This window comes from Chaetodon trifascialis, chromosome 21, assembly GCF_039877785.1.
Source record: "Chaetodon trifascialis isolate fChaTrf1 chromosome 21, fChaTrf1.hap1, whole genome shotgun sequence".
In the NCBI taxonomy this organism is placed as follows: Eukaryota; Metazoa; Chordata; class Actinopteri; order Chaetodontiformes; family Chaetodontidae; genus Chaetodon; species Chaetodon trifascialis.
Genome location: NC_092076.1, coordinates 17,050,224 through 17,071,118, shown reverse-complemented (window position 1 = coordinate 17,071,118; position 20,895 = coordinate 17,050,224). Strand labels below are relative to the sequence as shown.

The following is a 20,895-nucleotide window of genomic DNA, read 5'->3' as shown; positions in this document are numbered from 1 at the left end:
ACACACACTGTTACGGCCCTTTATAAAGACTGTTGTGTGTCATTACTGTATGCATTTCTGTAATGTCTGAGCTTCTTTGTTCTGTTGCTATTTCTCTATCCTCATTTTCTTGTTTTGTCTCTTGTCTTGCTGTTTTCCTGTCTGTCTGTGCAACCCTCCTCCAAATGAACTTTGTGCTGTCCTGGACACATACGCACATATACACACTCACTCTCTAACACACCATCTGAGTCACTTTCTGTAGATCCAGCCACTGTAATCTCACCCAGCCAGCAGAAAAAGGCATTATTATGAATGTTTTTGTTCTTCAGGTCAGACCCTTGGGAGACATCTAGGAAATTCCTCTCTCCTCTAGACACAGTGTGTTGAGCATTGGTGAACAGTAATGATGTATATTGCCTCCCTTTGTGCCCACAGCTATTTGGAAACAGTGGATCACTGCCCTGAATGTTAGATGTACTGAAGTAGCAGCAGAGGAAAATAAGTATCCCAACTATGTATAGTTTAAGACATTTAGATTTAAAGGTGAATGTAACCTGGGTTTTGGTTCTCTAGGATACTCTCTTAGTTACAAGAATCACGAAGATGCTAATTTGATGAAACAGGCTGGTGATGGCTGGGTGGAGCTGATTTGATTGAACCAGAGGCACCATGACAGCTGAAGAGCCGTCAATTAAACAAACCCAACCTCAGTGTCATGTGACACCTTTACCACCTAGCATTGATTATTTTTCTTGGGTATCTTACTATCTATGAATTATTGCATCATTTCGCAACGTACTCCGTGAACACCAAGATCTTACAAAATTTCATAATACTTGATTAATGTACAAACATCCTCATGATGTAGCATCTCCCCATTCAGAAAAATGTGAAGAAAAGATAAACCAGACTGATGGCAGGAGGGGATGTGATCATCCCAGGGAGGGAAATTGCCTGGTATTATGTTTGTTTTAAATGCAACCAGAGCTGTCATTAAGACAAATCACTACATGCTTTGTTTGTCCTGATTTATCCATGTCTGTCAGATTGCTTATTACATTGTTGTGTAATAATTGTCTTCTTTAATTAGCTCCAATTAGCGGCACCTGTCTTCTACAATTGTTCCTTTCTGTTTTTTATGCTTTGTTTGCTTGTGTTTACATTTTTGTCTGTTTTACTTTGCTTTTAAAATGGCTTACAGTGTTTGTTTTTTTTTTAAATTGCTAATTAATTCAAAATCGAATTAAAAAATCGAATTAATTCAAAATCATGCAGACTGGCCATTTGGCAACGCTGGAGCGTTAATAGTGACGCAGATCAATGAATCTGTACAAATGAAAAAGTCAAATAATATGTTAGCTTCTTGGTGCTTTAAGCAGTAGTTTACTCCTTGCTCTGGTTGTCTGGTGGTGTTGGTACTGCAGGCTGCTGTGACGTGTTTGCCAGCTGTGCTGGCTGAAGCACTTGGCCTTATAGCTGAAGTTTTCATTGAATCATTGGCATGTTTCTTCTGGCAGACAAGTTTGCGATAGAGCCAACAGATTTTTCACATTATCTCATTCCTCGTCAGCTGAATTCACTCTAATCTCGCTGATAAGACGCTTCATCTTTCCTTTGATCTTTCCTTCCTTTTTTTCTTTCCTTTGTTACTTTTTCTCTCAGCCCTCAGATGGCGTGAGGCCAAACACATGCTCTCCATCTTGCACAGAGAATCTGTCCAATCGAGAAAACACTGTCGCTCGGCTTTGACGATTTGCTGTGACATAACTTCAAACTGCTGTTGGGTTTGATCATTTTGTCAGCATATTGTAGCACCCCTCACCTCTCGAATCCTTTATTTTCTGTGTCCAAACCCCAAACCGCTGAACTTTAGAGCTCAACTCAGACCATTAAAATAGATCAAAGGATTGAGGGGGAAAAGGCACCGCATAAAATGGTTTCATCAAGAATCACAGAATGAAATGACCCACTTCCTTTTCCAACGGTGTTTGGACAGGTGAGTGAAACTGCAAGCTAGGCCTCGATCCCACGACTGCAGCCACCTCAGACAACTGAACCGTTCCAAGCCAAACAAGAGCCATTGTGGTTCAGAAATAGAGATAACCAGTTGAAAACCAAAGGCGGGAGTCCTCAGATTCACCCTGATGTTAAATAAATACTCAGAAATGATCCCCCACACCTCTACATGACTATTAGCTGCAGGAAAGTCTCACCAGACTTTATACTCTCCCCCCCCCTTCCTTATGTTGCTGTAATGGAACAATTTACAAAAGAAACTGGCTGCTGCCATTCCTTCAGGTCAGAGGCTGTGTGTGTGTGTGTGTGTGTGTGTGTGTGTGTGTGTGTGTGTGTGTGTGTGTGTGTGTGTGTGTGTGTGTGTGTGTGTGTGTGTCCTCGTGACTCTTTCTGTTTGCGCTGCACTTTTTGCTGAACATCCAAGCTAAACACCTCTCCTCCTCCACCTCAAGATTTTTATATGTTGGGAGGGTTTTGTTTAGCTTGTAAGGTCTTGTCCTCTTTCTTTGCTCAGTCAGCTTCACGGGAGTGTAAAGCCTTGATGTGGGGGGAACATGTCATCACATCAACAGCAACGCTGAGAAAATGCTTACTGTAGGTGTGATGTTTAGTTGACCAGCATTTGTATCTGCTCCGACTAGATGAGTGAAGGCATTAAAACGTACTTACATGTCTATGTTATTGTGGATGCTTTTGTTGTATTTGGAGTAAGGGTCTAGATATTCCCCAGCATGGGTGGCCCAAGGGAACTGAACCTGAACCTCTGGCAGAGGTGCAATGCTCTACTCATTCTGAAAGGCTCTTGATGTTTTTACTCAGAAAGTTGCTTTCTTTTTTAGCAGCTCGCCTTCGTCTAAGCAATCCATTTGTTTTCCTTGGATTTAGAGTCGAAGCTTGAGTCAGACCTGGCTCCCATTTCAGCTACTGTTGCACATGCTGATTTCTCATTTAAATGCTTGTTGCTGCATAGTTGTCGTTTTGAGTTTTAAAGGCCAAAAAGTTCAGCTGCTCTGTAATATTAATAGATGATCAACAGTAAAAAAGCTTTGTTGTTTCCTCTTTAAGGTGAAAATGGGGGATTGGAACACAGTATTGTTGTTACATTAGCCAGGGTACTAAACAGAGCATTTAGAGTCCTGCCTGGCAGGATAAAAGCCTTAAATGAGTGAGGCATGATGGGAAAGTCCCTGGTATTCCCTGACTGTGTCTATCCCCCAGCCTGGTCAAATAATCACCCCTCTGCTGCAAAGCAATAACACAAAAACACCATAGGGTATAACCTCAGAGATACTCAATTGCGGGCAAATAACATTAGTCACAATTCATTTGCATTTCATGTTTTGGCATGTAGCTGGTGCTGTTTTCCAGAGCAACTCCCAGGATGAAGGCTTTGCTGGTTCCTGCATCGTCTAATATCCAAGCAATCAAAATACATTGTACAGAAAATAAACTTTGTTGAAAGTAATCTCATTTACAGAACAAATGTTTTCATTTCTTTTTTCACCAAGGCAGAGCCCATGAGCAAGAAATAGTTCATTGTGTTTGTTATGTCAAGATGTGACTATCAAACAGAGTGTGGGAACTAATACAACTGAAAGGTAAGATAGGATAACACAGCCAGTGTTTAGTCTGCTTCCCATTAACTCCCACACATTCTGATACGAACTAACGGTTTCAAGGGCTTGGAGTTGCGGTCAACAATGAAGGGGTGGACCTATGCATATTCCTCTATTGTGCGTGTAAATGGAAACTGTTGAAGGAATCCAAATAATCCATGTGGATAAAAATTGGTGTTGATCTTCTGTCCCGTGCAGAGAAATAGCAACACATCAGTGCCGGCCAGGTCCAGTGTGTCTAATGCCGTTACATCAGCCAGGCAGCACCTAGAATAACACTCAGTCAGCCTTGCATTTTATTCTCAGTAAGCTTCATCCTCTGAACAGTCCTCCAGTTTTACCGCAGTCAATTAGCTCATTTCCCATGTGTCATCTCTCTGGCTCACTCGTTAGCTAACGGATGACCTGCCGACTGGTCACATCATGCCGGAAGCTCTCTCCCTTCATGCTCACACTTAATAAAATTGCCACAGACACACACACTCGCACACTAAGTCTGCCCAGAGGAAATGAAGGTGACTCCCAAGGGATTTTTTTTTATAATAGTTATATAGTTAATAGGTTCCCCTGGGGAGACCAGGACCTATTTCCTCAGCCTTCAGGGGCTCATTCAGGATACAGGAGGGGGCTAAACTACACACCACACCATGCCACCAGCCACTCTTATCTCAACAGTATAATTACTGGTCCCTTATGTAAAGTGCAAGCTAATTGATTGAAGTCATTCCCTCCATAGTGTTTGTGATACATAATCTATAGTCTATGCTCTTTATGAAATTTAGGTTTAATATCGTTCCCTTGAGGGTTTACTAACAGATAAAGAGTTCACTATCTGTCCAATTGTTGCTAGGTAGACAGCTAAACAGCATGCTAGCAGTTGATAGCAACTATGGACTAAAAGAAATATTCCTCTATTAAATAAAAACAAGACTATAGTTACAGATAATTGTGACAGGATACATCCAGCTTGTTCTTTGTGTTGTGGAGCTAACGATTTCCCCCCCTGTTGTTTTTGGCTAACTGATCTGTATTTTTCTTGTTTGACTGCTCTACCATATGGAGGTCGCTGCGTGTCTGATAGATAACTTAAGCCTTGGTATTTCGTTCTTGCTGAACAAATCATTCGGAGCTTACAGATATGTACAGATATTATATTTTACAACTACTACAGTCTTTCACGCTACATGATAGTGTCCAACCATGCTAATAAAGCCCATGAATTGAGGCTGCTTTTATTGCTAACATTACCATGAGAAGCACTGAGTTACTGTTGCTGCCTCCTGTTCTTATTACTGTATGTGCATTCATAACTGTTATACACAACTCATAACATGATGCAAGTTGTTTCAGGGTTGTTTGTCTGTCATTTATCTGTCATCGCATTGAAAATTACTTTCCTTAAAATAATTGCTGTTTATTTCAGTGGTTTTCCCTTTCTTTTCCTTGTCTCAGGTCTGGCAGTGTGAAGAATCACTGGGAGGAAATCTACTACTTTGTGGAGAACTTAGCTGAGAAATTCAAAAGGTAAGAGACACTTCATATACAGAAACATGCACGTTAAGACAACGAACCCATCCAATGTGTAGAAGAAAATAGAGCTACATACGTGCAGTATACTGTAATATTTAAAGGCTCCATAACTGGACTGTGAGTCTCTAGACACTAAACAGCCTTGTTGCCTCTGGAATCGACTTCCTGGAGCCCTGAGATGTAGATCGCTAAAGAGAAACACACACTTCACACAGCAGTCACCAAGTAAAATAAAATCTGTCCCTACAGCTACAACAGGCCATATGCTAAGTCACTCAGCATCCTGGCTGATGTTTCACTCTGTCTCTGCAGTAGCTGAGCTGATGTCTGGTGTCAGTGGGGTTAGCAGCAGTGACTACAGGCTGGAGGGTCTCTATGTGTATGAGCAGCCTTCAGACTTAGAGGAGGGCAAAGAGTGACGGATGCTCTGACACAGGAACACCATACTGCTGCAGCTTTAAGTGGCTCAACTCAGATCTTTTTTACCCAAATGTTACTCAGATCTGACATCTTGAATAAGTGTGAATAATAAAAATTGAGTCCCTTTTTTAAAGAATTGATCTGAGTTGTATTATGTTGTATCATGTCCTGTTTGATAAAGTTTGATCAAGTCACTTGAGGAAAAATGCAGTGTTACAAGTAAAACAGCTGAATATAGAGCCATTATAGGAAGAGTATGCATTTGCATTCTTTGCATGCAAACCATTATTTTGCTATGATCATTAACATCTATTCAAACTGTACACATTTTATTGAAACACCTGCTCGTATGTACCCATGCAGTTGTCAGCGTGTTGCTGCAGCAGCACCTTTGGTTTCTGACAGCAGATTTCACTGTAGGCTAATGGGCAAAACACTCAATATTATCATATGATGTGTTCGTGATCACTGTTATTCATCGCTTTTATATGATGTCAGATCAGTGATCATTTAAAGTGGCATCCTGTGTTTATCCTGTAACCAATAACCAATAATATAGATGCTGTGGATATGACTGTATTTGTGTCTTGTAATGACAAATGGAGGAATATAATACATTGCAGCTCTCGAGCGGTAAGAATGCAGTGTAAAGTATATGTAAACAAATGGCCTTCAGCTCGTGGGTGGTTTTGTTTTGTCCGTCCTGCTCGAGGGCCACAACAACACCTGGAGCTCTGCGGTTCAGCCATAGCAAAGACCCGACCCTCCTCGAAGTTTCTGCTTTAAACAAACATGAGAAAATGTCAAACAGCTTAAATCTGCATGAACTTACTTTCTCTCACAAACAACACAACACATTTGTCTATGCTTCAGATAGCTGTGTGTTTGTTTACATGCATGTAATTCCTTTCTAAATATAATTTTTCACCATTAAACAAAAGTAAGACATGTGACCACATCTGAGGACTCAGTGACGTAGTTCGACTGTCAGCACTGGAGTCAGTGTCACGCACCTCTAGAGGGCTCAAATCCGGCACACCGGCTCAAACTGGCGTCACTTGGTGTCTCAGTGTTGGGCTGCGTTCAAGAGGGAATTCACACACAGCCTGTTGGAGTCCACAATGAAACATCCATTGTTTCATCCACTGGCATGAAAGTAAAGCTCACGATGGGTTTCTGGCGGTTATTTCATGTTTCTGAGGAAAACAACATGCTGCAGTATCGCTCTAACTATGAATTGACACAATGTTTTTGATTAATCCCAGATGATGTGGAAATGTTTACTTATATGTTTTGCAAGGTAGGAAATCACCAACCAGCAGCCAAATGCTGTCGAATTTTGTCTTGGCATCCACCATCAGTCTCTGGCGCACATCATCAGTAATTGGTCAATCTGTGGGGATTTCAGAGCTGCACACTCTTCAAGCCAAACTGGCCCACAGCGCAGGCTGATGAGGGATTTGTTTTTTCTGATGAGGGATTTGTTTTCTGTTCCAGTCCCATGCTGAGGATGTCCTTCATAACATTCTCGTCCAGAGCCTCCACCATTATGAAACTGACAGAAAACAGGTAAATTAAGTTACAGCTGATCCGGCGTGTTGGTTAATGGGGTTAATTGTCTACAACTGAGGAACCGAAACTGAATTCATGTGATAGATAAATGTTATTCTAGCATGGCATGCTCTTACACAAGAAAAACAATCAGTCGTAAAATAAACTCAAACTGTTGTACCAGAGTGAAAGCAGATGCTCTCTGTTGTTGCCTAAAACTCAGTGTTATTTTGTAAGAGAGGGTTTTGTGTAGGAGAGGTGAAACCCACTATTAACCACTGTTGCGTAAACTGAGGTTCCATTTCCAACAGAGATGTCTCCAGTTTGCATTAGTCCTTCAGTGAATGAAATGAAAACAGAATGGGGCAAAAACATCTGTAAAGGATAGAGACATGATAATTTATATACATGGAAATGACAGACTATAATGCTAATTATGAAGAGAACGGGGGAAGAGCACACAGTGATGGATTGGTTCCCACCATGGCAGAGATGACAAATAGGACAACACTGCAGCTTAAATGTATCTTCATCGAAACCAACCATGTGTCTCCTCGGCAGAGTGGACATCAGAAAGGGGCTGAACGCTCTGAAAAGGGAGATTCCTGGTGGAGACACTTTTATGCACCTTGGATTGCAGAGAGTAAGTCTTTGTTCTGAGAATCAAACCAGCAAATCAAAGTTCATCGAATTACCAGTTTGAATGTGAAACCTTTGGTATTTCCTGACAATCTCACCATGAAAGTGTCTCCTTATTTGAAGGCAAACGAGCAGATACACCAGGAGAACTTTGGTAAGCATCAAATTACTCAGCTTACTTCTGGTTCAGTTATGAATTATGTTGAGGTTATAGCATGCCTGTATGTTTCCTGCAGGCACGGCCAGCGTGATTATTGCACTAACAGACGGAGAGCTGCAGGAACACCAGCTCATCACTGCACAGCAAGAGGTAGAAACTTCACACTGAGGCCCAAATTCCTAAAGTCCTGCAGTTTTAGCTCTAGGAGCAGAGCTCATTGCTTGAGTGCCATTTTTTCCCAGTTTTTAGTCATATATGTATTCCCTCTTTCTTCCAACAGGCAGAGAGAGCCAGGTCTCTTGGAGCTATTGTGTACTGTGTTGGTGTCAAAGACTTCAATGAGACGCAGGTAAGACCCATGCCAATGCAGTAAATGTATGCTGTTTGGCAGGTTAACACGTATTTTCCATCCATGTTCTACATCTGGTTTGAAAGGAAAATAATCTCCTAAACTTAAACGTAATTATCTCTGAAATGTGCAGGCCGGTTACATTTACCCATGCATGTACTGTGTATGACATGCGCTCAGGAATCCAGAGTTGTGTTGCATTCAGTGGCCCCTTGTGCAATTTGGTTAACCCATAATATAAAATTTCCTGAAAACGAATCTGAGTGATTTGTAACCTCAAGCTGCCTCTTTGGCCACTGCAGACGCCAAGGCACAAAGCTGTACTGGAGAAAATAATACTCAAAAATTAGCTTCAATGTGATGATGAAGAGGGTGATTCAGGTATTTAATGTGATAGATATTTGAGACCTAAGAGTTTGCTCTCTCATGAGAGCTGCTTGACCTTCCATAACCAGATGTGGTCTCCCTTTAAGCTTAGTTCAGGTTCCATTTGATTGATTGTAAATGGACCCATTACCTGATTGTGGATAATGTGTGATCATTACTGTGTACGGGATTCCCTGGTTTTACACTGTGTGCATACTCTTCATGGAGGTCAGACCCTCACTGAACAGATCTGCCAGCCTGCAGTGAAAATGAAACTGGGTCACATCAGTATGTTTGAGGTCAGTTTGGGCTTGTTATAGATATCAAATGTCAGCGACTCATTGTCATGAACCTCTGAGTGTTGGAGTCTCCCTAACCACAGTTACAGAAAAACACTCTTGAAAACAATCTGCTAGTTTCTGTTATCTACTTATTCAGCTAAGTCTTTGCTAATCATTTTGTTAATTAATTTAGTCACTTAATTCTTCTCCCCTTTTTTCCTCCATCCACACCTCTGTCTCTGCCCCTCTCCCCTTCTAGCTGGCCACCATTGCAGACACCATTGAGCATGTGTTTCCTGTGCTGGGCGGCTTCCATGCCCTCCGGGGAGTCATTGATTCGGTAAATAAACTCTTCTCTGTGCAGGGGGGCATTCCTGTTGCTCAGGCTCGGAAACAGGCCGTGCAAACATCCACAGTCATGTATTTATCTACAATCTGTCCTGCATTAGTACAATTACTTTTTTATTACAGTCAGAACTGGCTTCAGAAGAAATGAGAAGAATGAATACACAGAAACTCACTCAGTTAGTGTAATAGGAGCATGTTTAAAGGTACAGAAACACTGGATCCAATGATGTCATTGATGCCATTAATCAAGATTCTGTTACTGCGTTGCCTCTTTCTTGCCCAAAATGTTTTCAGAAACAAATTTTAGTGTCCTATTTAGCAGTAGTATGAAGATGTTTGTGACCCAGCTGCCATGTTAGAAAACAGATGAGCCAAATCCGTACACCACCCAACGCGCACTACATTACCCTCCAGCAGGAGCTCTCAGTGGTCCAATGCTTTCAGATGCATCATCAGTGGATCCTGTGTGTCTGTACAGTAAGAAGTCACTTCCTGCTTTGTTCCTCATCAGCCTCTCAATCCAGTCACTACATTGGTTTTCAAAAGTAACACTGATTAATTGTTCGCTGTCACAGTCTTAGGGCTGAAAGTCTTTCTGTAGACTGGCTTCATGAACAAAAATCACTTAGTGAGGACAGGACAGGCAGGACAGGCCTTCTCCAACTTGTTTTTCTCATGAGAGAAGCTAATGTTTTCATCAGTTTCCCTGTTTGTGTCAGAGTGAAGTGGTGAAGTGGTTTTCTGCCGTAGAATCCTCACATGGCAAATATGCAGTTCACAGTGATAAAGATTTACCACTAGAAGACAAAAGCCATCTTTTCATTTCTAGCCAATGACAACTGTTGCAGCCAGATTTTAGAAACTGGAGCTAGCTCGCTAATTTACTATGTAAGCCTTTGCTCCATGAGGACCTAGCTAGGACCTAGAGTAATCGACTAATAATAATGTGTTTGGTGAACATAATGAGTAACTTTGGCTGGGGTTGATGCAGTGTAAAATTCCTTAAATATAATAAGTATAAAGACATAGCTGCTAACTTTAGCCTAAACTGTAATAACCTCCAGGATGAGAGTGGAAAAACTATGCTACTCATCAGGGATTTTCACAAATGGTCAGTTGGTATGAATAAGAGTCAGGTTATGCTAGAAAAGAACTAGTTCATACAACGGGTTGTCTGACCATGATGGTGTTGACCGTCATAGAGAGGCCGGAGACACGGTAATCACTCAAATATGTGAAAAACATTTTCAGACAGTCTCTCCTGGAAGACACTCATAGTGTTGCACTTAGGTTGTTTACATGAAAAGTAACTTGAGAGGAGTTCAAACCCTGACTCCTGTCTCACCTCCACACCCCGGGCTGATAACTGTGTGAAGTGGGTGTGGATGTTGAATTGTCAGTTTCGGAAAGTTAGAGTACTGAAGTCGAAAATATGTTGGAGAAGAGGTTTCCAAAGCCATTTGACCGCTCGACGAGCAGTTCTGATGGAGCATACTTAACTAATGTGACCATAGTGTTCCAAATAAGCACTGCAAGAAGAGGAAAGATTTCAGACTTGAGACACACAGTGATACAGTATGATTAAAGACATGACTTAATTCATAGAGAGCCAAACAACCCTTGACTTAAAATGGGCCCGTCACAAACAGGCCAGCATGTGTAGAAGTGTACAAAAATGATCCCTTTCTTCTTTCTTTCCAGATCATCAAGAAATCCTGCATTGAGATTTTGGCAGCTGAGCCGTCCAGTGTGTGTGCAGGAGGTGAGGAGCTAAAGATACACACTCACACACACTCACACACTAACTGAAGAGGGTCTGTCCTGAGCCATCCACACCGGTGCCGGGCTCCCATCATTTCTTCAACTGTGTTAATTTCATTACTGGGTTCCCAGTCTCCCCTTCTCTCATTTCAGTAATGACAATCCCAGACTAAAAAAACGACCCTATATGGGCATTCAGGTCACTAACAGGAAATCTACTGGGACAGAGTATTGGAGTGGGAATAATATAACAGGTCTCATTAAAAGGATTGGCCGTGAGAGAGTGACAGTGGTGAGTGGCTGCAACTGAAGCGTAAAGTAGACAGCATCCTTTAGTGTTCTGCCAAGAGAAAGATTATGACAGTGAAAGCTGCATGAAGTGGACATTAAAAGGCAGAAATGAACAGATAAAAGCAGGGGCTGATTAAATACTTTTGGCAGCAACAGAGAGACTTTTACTGCCTCTCACATATGCGTTTGTATTTTATTAAGCAGTGAATTACTGTCACCTTTCAAGAGGAAAAGTATTTCACTTCACTGAGTTGAAGCTGTGCGCCTCGGTCTCATCCTCATACATTTGTAGCTGTAGTGTTTTCTCTGTGTTGAAAATAACATTGTAACTATTGAAGTTAATGTCCAACAATCATAAATTTGTCATGCGCTTAAAGGGGCTCAGTCATGCGGTGGAAAAGCTGACTTTGCTGTATTTTTGTATTTTGTTTATTCAGATTCCCGCTGCCCCATTACAAGCAAATTAGGGCCCATAAATGAAAGTCAAATGACTGGACAGTGGACAAAGTCCTGAAACTTTTTATCCTGCATATGTCCACACTGTATATGGACATATATACATTCATACACATTTAGAGTAAACATGTCAAATCATGACAAATGAATGAAGTACTGGGCATTTTAGAGCCAGTTGTCACATGAACTGAGCTACAGTTCTTTGATTTAAGGATCGAGGCCCATATTTCCAGATATCTTACAGCTTTATGTTGACTTTGCGGTTCAAATGTTAACTGAATTAATGGAGGAAGCCACGCAGACCTAAAGCACTGCCTTTCCAACCATGCTGGGTGTGAAATGTTACTGCGCCATCTTCAACATGAAAACGAGCCTCATGTACATACTGTATACAATGTCATTTTACTTGGCATGGAGTGTCTAAAATGTAAAAATGTTTGTCGTGTGACCAGAATCTTTCCAAGTGGTGGTGAGAGGAAACGGTTTTCTGCATGCCAGAAACATCAACCAGGTGCTCTGCAGCTTCAAAATCAACGATACCATTACGATCAGTGAGTACAGCTACACTTTGACTTATGTCAGTGTGTGAACTTTTATTTTCCCCATTGGAAAGCTCAGACTGAGGAGTCTACTTTGGAGGAATGGATAATTATCAACATGTTGCCTCTCTCTCTGACAGATGAAAAGCCGGCTGGTGTAGAAAACACATTCTTACTGTGTCCAGCTCCTGTCATCGATGAAGTTGGGAAGTAAGTGCCTCTTGTTCTGACTTAATGCTTTAATTTGTTCTCAGAGATCCCATTTCAGCTGTCTCAAGTGGAAGCACTTATAATGCCCATTAAGGGGCATCCACATGCACCTCAGAGTACGTTATTTGCCTCAAACGCAGAGAAACACGTGTATGCATACACGTGTGTGCAGGCTCAGACCATAAGAAGGCTGCCATACATTAGCTCTTTTTACAAGCCCTGTCCATGGCTGCATTCCTCTCCTCTAGATCCCAGTGCAGCTCAGCTAAGTATAAGGCACTCTGTAGCCGTGCCAGCATATGCAGTGGTTAACCCCTCATGCATTTGTCCTGCTTCTGTCCTGAATTAGAACAGAGAAGTGAAAACAACTGCAGAGACCAGTAAGTCAAGAGGAGAAACTTAGAAATCTTAAGTGACTCACTTTATGAATTCTGTTGACACAAAAGAGAGCTGAAGTTTTGTTTTTGGTTTTCAGTGACTCTTAGAGCTGTGGAGCAAAAGTGGACCAGCAGTTCAGCATATGTTTTCATAAACTGCAATGATCTTTAAATTAACGCTAGATTAAAGGACTGTTTAATGTGAAGGGACCGCTCATACTGACGACCCATCAGACCATTCTCAGCCAGCTCTGCAGTCCTCCTCAGCTGTACGCAGCATTATAGCATTTTTCAGCTCATTGTTTTGGCTTTAGCACGCGAAACTTGTATCGTACAGCCAGAAAGTGTACATCAGCAACTGTTTGCTGACATGTTCACTATAACAACTTTATAAGATGATAATATGTCAATTTTGTCTTTAAAGCTTATTAAAGTGCCTCTAAGTAGCTAAAATATCCAATTAAGTAATTTTAAAGTCTTTCAAGCTACTGCTAAATACAACACAATGTCCAGATGGACCATACAAGTAAACAGCCCCTGTGCCCGAATACCTGTACTGATTCTGGGGAGCCCCTGTGCATTCACAAGCCACTTAATGGGACTGTATGATCCTTTCTGCTCTGGCAGCGGGATGTGAAAACTAAGACAACTGAGGTTATTTTGCTCTTTTAACCTCTTTTCTATTCACCACACAAGAGTCACACAATTTATTCACCACACGACAGTCACACAATTTTCTGGCGTAAGCAGCTCTAGCCGCGGCCATAGCTGCTCTGTATCAGCTGGCCGTGGTCTTTTGATTGACTCTTTTTAGAGTCCAACCGTGTTCCAACATCGACAATCCACAAACCTCTCTAACCTAAGTCTTTATGGGAAGAAAAGTAAAACAGGCCACAGAGGAGAAAGTTCAGTGGACGGTGGTTAAAGACTTTGACATGGAGAGACAAGGAGGGAGGAGAAGGCCTGTCAGCCAGTATTAGACTCTTTTTCACGCACTCTCATGACCGTTAATGGTACTGGTACTGCTGATGGCATACTTCTATAATTACGATACAAATTCCTTCATTTTATTCTCCCATAGAAGTTATAAATCCAATTTACAGTCAATATTTGCTCTGGCAGCGGTGTGGAAAGAGAGAGGAATTGATTTTAACTGCAGCGGGGAAAGATTTAAACAACCTGGACTGACGAGCTCGAGGCTTTAATCGATGCTTTGGCAGGAGGGTCGTAAACGTGAGGGTACATCGTGTGCCTCCACCTCCTTAAACTTCACATGAAGCCAGTTGACTTTGTGTTTCTTTTCTGCACTAGCCTTAGTGCTCCTCAACTTTCCGTCCCATCCCCGCAACACTTAACCTCCCGTCTCTCCAATCCCACACTTATCTTTTTTCCCTTCCCCCTCCCCTGTCTCTCCACCTCTGCCTTCCCTTTGGTGCCACGGTGGCTCTTTCCACCAACCGCTTTGCCTCGCTGGCTGTTTTCCAGCCACCCCACCTCCTCTGTGTGCCCGTCTCTTCACTTTTTTCTCTCTGTATCTGTCTTTTATTTGTATGCTGTCACACAAAAATTCCCTCTTTCATCCCGTCAGTCTTCTACACTCTTTCAACAGCCTCCTTGTCCAGTGTTGGCTGATCAAAGCCATGAAGCAGCGAGCCTGGCCTTTCAAGTGTGTGGTCATATGTTTGCATGCATGCTGATTCTCGGCAGGGTGGAAAAACCTTCAGAGTGAGTGTTTCAACTGCTTCATTAATAGCCAGACTAATGAAGCTGGGTTCTCACTGATAAGCAGTTGATCATATCAAAAACTGTTTCACCTTTGGCAGTAAATTTAACAGTTTTGTAGTTACTTTACTAAAAGCTAAAGCTTTATCATTGCTGCATTGCATAGGTTCTATTTTCTGGCAGGTCAGGTACAGAAATTGGTCTCTCTGCTTATAGATGTGACATCATGCAGTAAGAAGAAAAGGTGATCCACACAACCTGATGTGTGGCAGACAAACTCGTGTGTGTGTGTGTGTGTGTGTGTGTGTGTGTGAGCCGCCTGCCCTGTCTGGTTTATTTCCTTGCTTAACAGCTGTCAGACAGGGTGCTCTACAACCAACATTTCCTCCACCTCCTCACATCCACACTGCTTAGTTTTCTCTGGCTCCTTCTTCTAACCATCTGAGCTTCGCCCCTTCTCCTCTTTCAATTATCTCTAAAAATGAAACTAATCAGGTTCCCTGGCTTCTTCGTGAGCTGGACCCAGACCACATTATTGTTTTTGGGTTAGCACTATTGGTCTTTTCATGGGATTTATTGACAGTGACAAAAATAAAAGCCAGTGAACAGCTGTGGACAGTTGTGAGCTGTTCTACTACAATATCAAGGTCCACTGTGGATTTAAATGATCCTGCAATGTATTAAAGAATCTAAATTCATCACAAAATGTTTTCCAATGTATTTTTTTCTGCCTTTTATACCAAACTCTGTTCATACTTGTCTAATCTTAGCACATAAGTTTTGACTTGGGGATGTTTTTTCCCCCAACTACATACAGCCATACCATGTTGATACATTAAAAACATGAACACAAACTGCCCCTCCTTTCGCTTTAAAGCTGTTTTGAACTTCCAGTCCCCAAGTTCCCAGCTGTTTGTTGTCAGCATGATCCACATGCTGTTGATCATGAACTTCACCCCCTGAACCAGTTCTTGTCTCCCTCCTCCCTCCTTTTTCTTTAAAGCTCTCTGAGTCAGAGAAAAGACAGGTTTATCGGTCAAATGTCCTGCTTTCCATCTGCCAGACCTCATTCACATCCACCTGGTCCTTTACCAAATAAGAACTGGGGCTGGGCGTTCAAAATGCATGCTTTCATCCACATGTTTTGAAGATCTGCACGAGAACAGGCTCCAAGGAGGCTATTGGAGGTCACATGAAATTCTCAGAATTGTTTTTCCCACTTGGAGGAGAAAGGGACTCAGATCATCAAGAAAGACTCCTGCAGGTCCAAGAATCTGAGGAGGGCTGCAGATCCTGACAGGAGGTTTGACATGGACCAGGTTGGACTGGAGGGTGGGCAGAAGCAAGTTTGACTCTGCTGTATTTTACATTTACATTCCATAAAGGAAATTATTCAGTAGCTCCAGTAGAGACCATACACTGCATTTAAAAAGGATTGGTGGCGGAGATTGTTCTCATTCCTGAGAGTGCAATTAGTATGCTGTCATGTCTTGGAAAAATACACAGCCTGCCCAGAACCATAAAAACAGAATCTCAGCTAACAGGTTATTTTTCTTCCCCCCATTTCCATTTTCTTCAAGTTCATCTATCCCACCTTGGCCTCCGTGCCTGCTGTGCGGCTCAGTGGGTCACACAATCACACCTACAGTTTGTGTTTTCTCTCTGGTTTTTAACCACAGTGGAAAACTTTTGTGTTTGCCTCATTTGGGTTTAAATTGCTCAGTTGCAAGTGAAACAAGGCTCGTAAACAACAGTCAGTCCACTCACCAAGGAGCTCACGCATTGGCTACGGTTTTGGTAGTATGTTTGCCTGCCAGGTTAGAGATTTTGGCAGCTGCAAACAGATCTGACTCCAACGTCTGTAACCTTAAAAGACAGATGAATGTCAGCACCAGTCAAGACAACGCTTTGCTCTCATAGCTCTCCATCAATTCATTATCCCCGCTGTTCTGTGGTTGTTTCCTGTTCGTTCATACTTTGTCCCTTCTGACAAACCACCTCATGGTTTGCAGACGGTTCGGTGACGTTATTTGGTGTGAATCCAAGTTCAAATTACATCATTCTGGTCAAACAAACTGAGCTGCAAGAGGAAGTAATTCAGACTAAATAAACTGCTCCTTACATGCTTATTGTGGACTGTAACGTGAGCTCCCAACGCGAGGGTACAGAACTTACTCGTCCTGCATGTGTTGTGTTGTTTCAGGGTGATTTATCTCCAAGTGAGCATGAACGACGGTCTGTCCTTCATCAGCAGCAACGTGCACATCACCACCACAGAGTGTGTAAGTGACAGCTTTTTGTCCCCTGTTCAGCAGAATCATCCATCAAAATATGTCATTTTAAAAATATTCCCTGCTAGCTAAAACAGATGCAAGTTGTTTTGCTCCATGGTTCCTCTTGGAGATGTATTTAAGTGCAATAATGCACAAAATCATACAGTAAAAACTTCTCAAGCCTCTTGAGATTTTGCTTGTTTATTGATACAGCGTATGATAGAAGAGGTGTCCCAGGTCTTCTTGTGTTGCATGAGGTTTCCACTCTCCTTCCTTCTCCTTCTTCTGTCCTCTCTAATCTCGTCTCTTCTCCTAGAAGCCTGTCGTTTTGTTCCCTGCAGTGAGTTTCCTTACCCTCTTTCTCTCTTTCATCTTCCCTTTTTCAATTTTCTTACTTTCCCTGTTTTTGTGAGAGCGAAACCACAGGGGTTTGTAGTAGCAGTCCACCCAAAAAAAGACCCTCTGAACCCCCCACGGTGGCTGGACACAAAAGGTTAGAGAAGCAGGTTCATGACCGTGAGGCTGCTGGTTCAATCTCAACATTTTGATTGTGAAGGTGAAAGAGAAGCTTCCTGTAACAGCCATGAGGTGCATTTAGACTCCTGTAGCTCTCAGGTGTGTGATATTCTGTATATATCTTGTCAGTGTGAAGCAGGGTGGAGCTTCATCCCCTTAAAACCAAGATTAAATAAGATGCAATTTAAGACAATTTAAGCAATTTAACAAAATAAAACACGTATGTCAGAACATATGGACTGAAGCCACAGCAGATTCCCAGCCCGCCAAGATGCTCTTTGAAGCCGTTTTCCCTCGGTCCATGTAACATCATATCCATGAAAATACTGTGAATTCAAACGCTGTGTTGTGGTTCATGATATACAGAGCTCAATTAGACATACCATTGCAATTAACTGCGTCTCACCACTAAACTAAACCATATAGGCTGAAGTCACATCAGGCTTAAGGAGGCACGACAAGTTGCCTACTTGAGATGCGTAGGCCTGGTGCAATAAATAACATGCAAGCTAAGGACTGAAAACAAACTGCGCAAACCCAACAAACCCCTGCAACCTTTCCCTCAAATCATCCCACAGCGCCACTTCCAGCAGTTCTAGCCTTTGTAGTGAGTCCATAAAATATGCTCATATAGCACGAGACAACACACATGATGTATGTGCGAGAGTGACAAAAAGCAGATGTTGTCACGGTTTAAATTTTTGTCATTGTTTAAACAATTACTTCACATATTCTGCTCGCGGGCTCTTGAAAGTTATAGAAAATTTACTGGAAATTTTCTGAGAAGCAGTCACTTGGTTCCAGTGATATGCTGCCGATGACGGACCCCACTGCTGAGTTCAGATAATCCCCCCATGTCTTTGCCACAGGATAGATAGGGGAAAGTCTAACCACATGTGATCCTCATCTGTGGTCTGTAATGGGAACCAGGTTTGGCCCGTGGACGCCTGCCTGGCTTAAAGTGTGCAAAGTAACTAATGGATTTATTCATGGATCACACAAATAACACCAACCACCAATCATCAGATAAACAAAAACATGAATATTTAGAGTGACAGCACTGATGAAGAGAGAAGCTTCCCTTAAAATCCATCACATATGATCACATGTCCCTCGTAGCATTATTACTGATAGTATTATTACTAGATGTACAACTTCTGTTTCTAATACCACAGCTACTGTTTTTATTATCACTTCTGCTTCTGTTACTTCCACTACTGCTGTTACCAGTGTAAGAACGTGTTTTTCAAAGCTCCGTCCAGCTGGCTGTGAGAACTTGTGTGGTTTGGGACTGTAGTGCTGTGCGTGTGGTGGTAACGTGTGTGTGTGTGTGTGTGTGTGTGTGTGTGTGTGTGTGTGTGTGTGTGTGTGTGTGTGTGTGTGTGTGTGTGTGTGTGTGTGTGTGTGTTCCAGTTTGATGGCACCATTCTCCTGATCACCCTGCTGGTGTTGTTCCTCCTGCTGGCCCTGCTCTTCATGTGGTGGTTCTGGCCTCTCTGCTGCACTGTGGTAAGAAACATGCGCTACATTCAAGAGGTGGTGCAAAATGAACACAAAATACAAAGAGCTGATGTGATTCATGTGTTTGTGAAAGTTAAACACTGTAATCTGTCTTATTCTTAGGTGATCAAAGAGCCACCTCCTCCACCTCCTCCTGAGCCCGTAAGTCAAAATGCACAAATACACACATCTGATACCTCTAGTACAGTTTTTTAAAGCAATGATGTTGTATTATCAGTCAGAATGGACACACAGTTAAGTAAATAAATAAGATAAAAATGTAGTACAGTTGATTGATTTGAGTCTGTGTACTTCTACAGACTGAAAATACCACCAAAATGGCAAGAATAACCTAGACTATCAAAAAGAGTGAGTGTGAAAGCTTTCATAATAATTACCAGCACGCTGGTGATAATTATGGTTATAAAAGTAAGTGATGAATGATTCTAGTTTACGTACAGATCTCAGCTCAGTAAGTAGTATTTACCAAAGCTGGACCCTTTAAACTGACTCATAGTGAGTACCTAAAGGTTTGATGACACAGCCTCAGTGGGTTAGAAAGTATATGAGAGGAAAAAAAGTTTTGTGGTATTATGTGCGTTTCAGGAGTCAGATGATGAAGACGGCCTGCCCAAGAAGAAGTGGCCCACTGTGGATGCCTCATATTATGGAGGAAGAGGAATCGGAGGGATCAAGAGGATGGAGGTGACACACATGCTCAATGCTAATCCACAACCCAAAGAACAGATGGGAATCAGATACTGTACATTATGACTCCATATTGTTTTATATATCCATGCTTTGTGTGCTGTCTGTAGGTGCGCTGGGGAGGGAAGGGCTCAACTGAAGAGGGGGCTAAGCTGGAGAAGCCGAAGAACGCTGTGGTGAAAATGCCCGAGCAGGAGTACGAGCCCTTCGAGCCCAAACCGAAGAAAGCTCACAACAAGAAGGCGCCTCAGAACAGGAAGTGGTACACGCCCATCCGGGTAAACACACACTCACTTTACCTCATGACAAAAACAGACAGCGGGGCACTAAAATGTCGGCATTTAGTTGACGAATTCATGCAGTGAAGCTACAGAAGAACCCAGAGTGCATGTTAGCCTGCGATCACAAACTTCAGCACGAGTGCATCCTTGCTGAAACAGAATGTCAGCTTTTCAGGAACTCAGAAATCCGCCGTGTTTACAGACTGACCGCTGTGCATTTTTGACTTCTTGCCCAGTGAGTTTCAAATAACTGAGGGTGGCAGAATTTCCTCAAGCCACAGAGAAGCCTGAGCTCCTTCAACTGAAGTTAAAACATGAAAAGCACCATGAGTGGGCTTGAAACGTTTTCACAAGACAGCAGGGAGGAATAAAGCCTTTTCTGACCATATTTATGTATAATTAGCTGCATAAGCACAAACTCCCCCAACCGTCAATGTGCGTACACAGCCAGTGAGCGATATAACATATTCTCCAGACAGGGAAACATTATTAGACTTGGCGTCAGCGCTGTTTGTGCTTTTATCAGACACTACAATACAGCTCTGTGCAGCAACACTGGCCCTTCATACAGCAGCAGCACATACTGTTATCTGTACACAGTGCTGCCTGTGACACAGACCGCCAAACACCACCGCACAGTGAAACTGCACACTCTTCACGTCACAGCGGGTGCCGGGAAGAGGTACATTTAAATACTCACTCGTCACTGTGTGTTGGGGTGTAGTTGCAGTTCTGTACTTCTGCACCTGGAGATTCTTAAATTAGTTCTGGTCCATTTAAGACACTGACTTCTTTCCACTCAAGCATTAAAAGAGTGCTTTTTCAATAAAGGTCTCATTTAAATGCATGTACCCCAGATTGTTATGGCTGTTATTGCTGGGATCGTCATTACTTTCCTGCATAGAGAAAATAATCTGCGGCTTCAGATCGTTGTCTTTGTGAAAAAGGAGCTGTTCAATGATTTATTTGTGGCCCCAGAGGATATGATCCATGGGGATTTAAA

General features: G+C 42.3%; 1 protein-coding gene across 1 annotated transcript in view; it reads left to right on the top strand.

Moving 5' to 3' along the window:
- Positions 1–20,895, top strand: part of antxr1c (ANTXR cell adhesion molecule 1c) — a 37,162-nt gene that overhangs the window by 6,976 nt on the left and 9,291 nt on the right. The window contains exons 2-16 of the mRNA XM_070990267.1: positions 5,067–5,138; positions 7,062–7,133; positions 7,677–7,758; positions 7,878–7,908; positions 7,991–8,064; positions 8,195–8,263; positions 9,170–9,250; positions 10,960–11,020; positions 12,219–12,317; positions 12,446–12,515; positions 16,818–16,896; positions 18,817–18,912; positions 19,027–19,065; positions 19,510–19,608; positions 19,722–19,889. Of these exons, the coding sequence (XP_070846368.1) occupies positions 5,067–5,138; positions 7,062–7,133; positions 7,677–7,758; positions 7,878–7,908; positions 7,991–8,064; positions 8,195–8,263; positions 9,170–9,250; positions 10,960–11,020; positions 12,219–12,317; positions 12,446–12,515; positions 16,818–16,896; positions 18,817–18,912; positions 19,027–19,065; positions 19,510–19,608; positions 19,722–19,889 (1,192 nt within the window). The remainder of the gene's footprint in view (positions 1–5,066; positions 5,139–7,061; positions 7,134–7,676; positions 7,759–7,877; positions 7,909–7,990; positions 8,065–8,194; positions 8,264–9,169; positions 9,251–10,959; positions 11,021–12,218; positions 12,318–12,445; positions 12,516–16,817; positions 16,897–18,816; positions 18,913–19,026; positions 19,066–19,509; positions 19,609–19,721; positions 19,890–20,895) is intronic.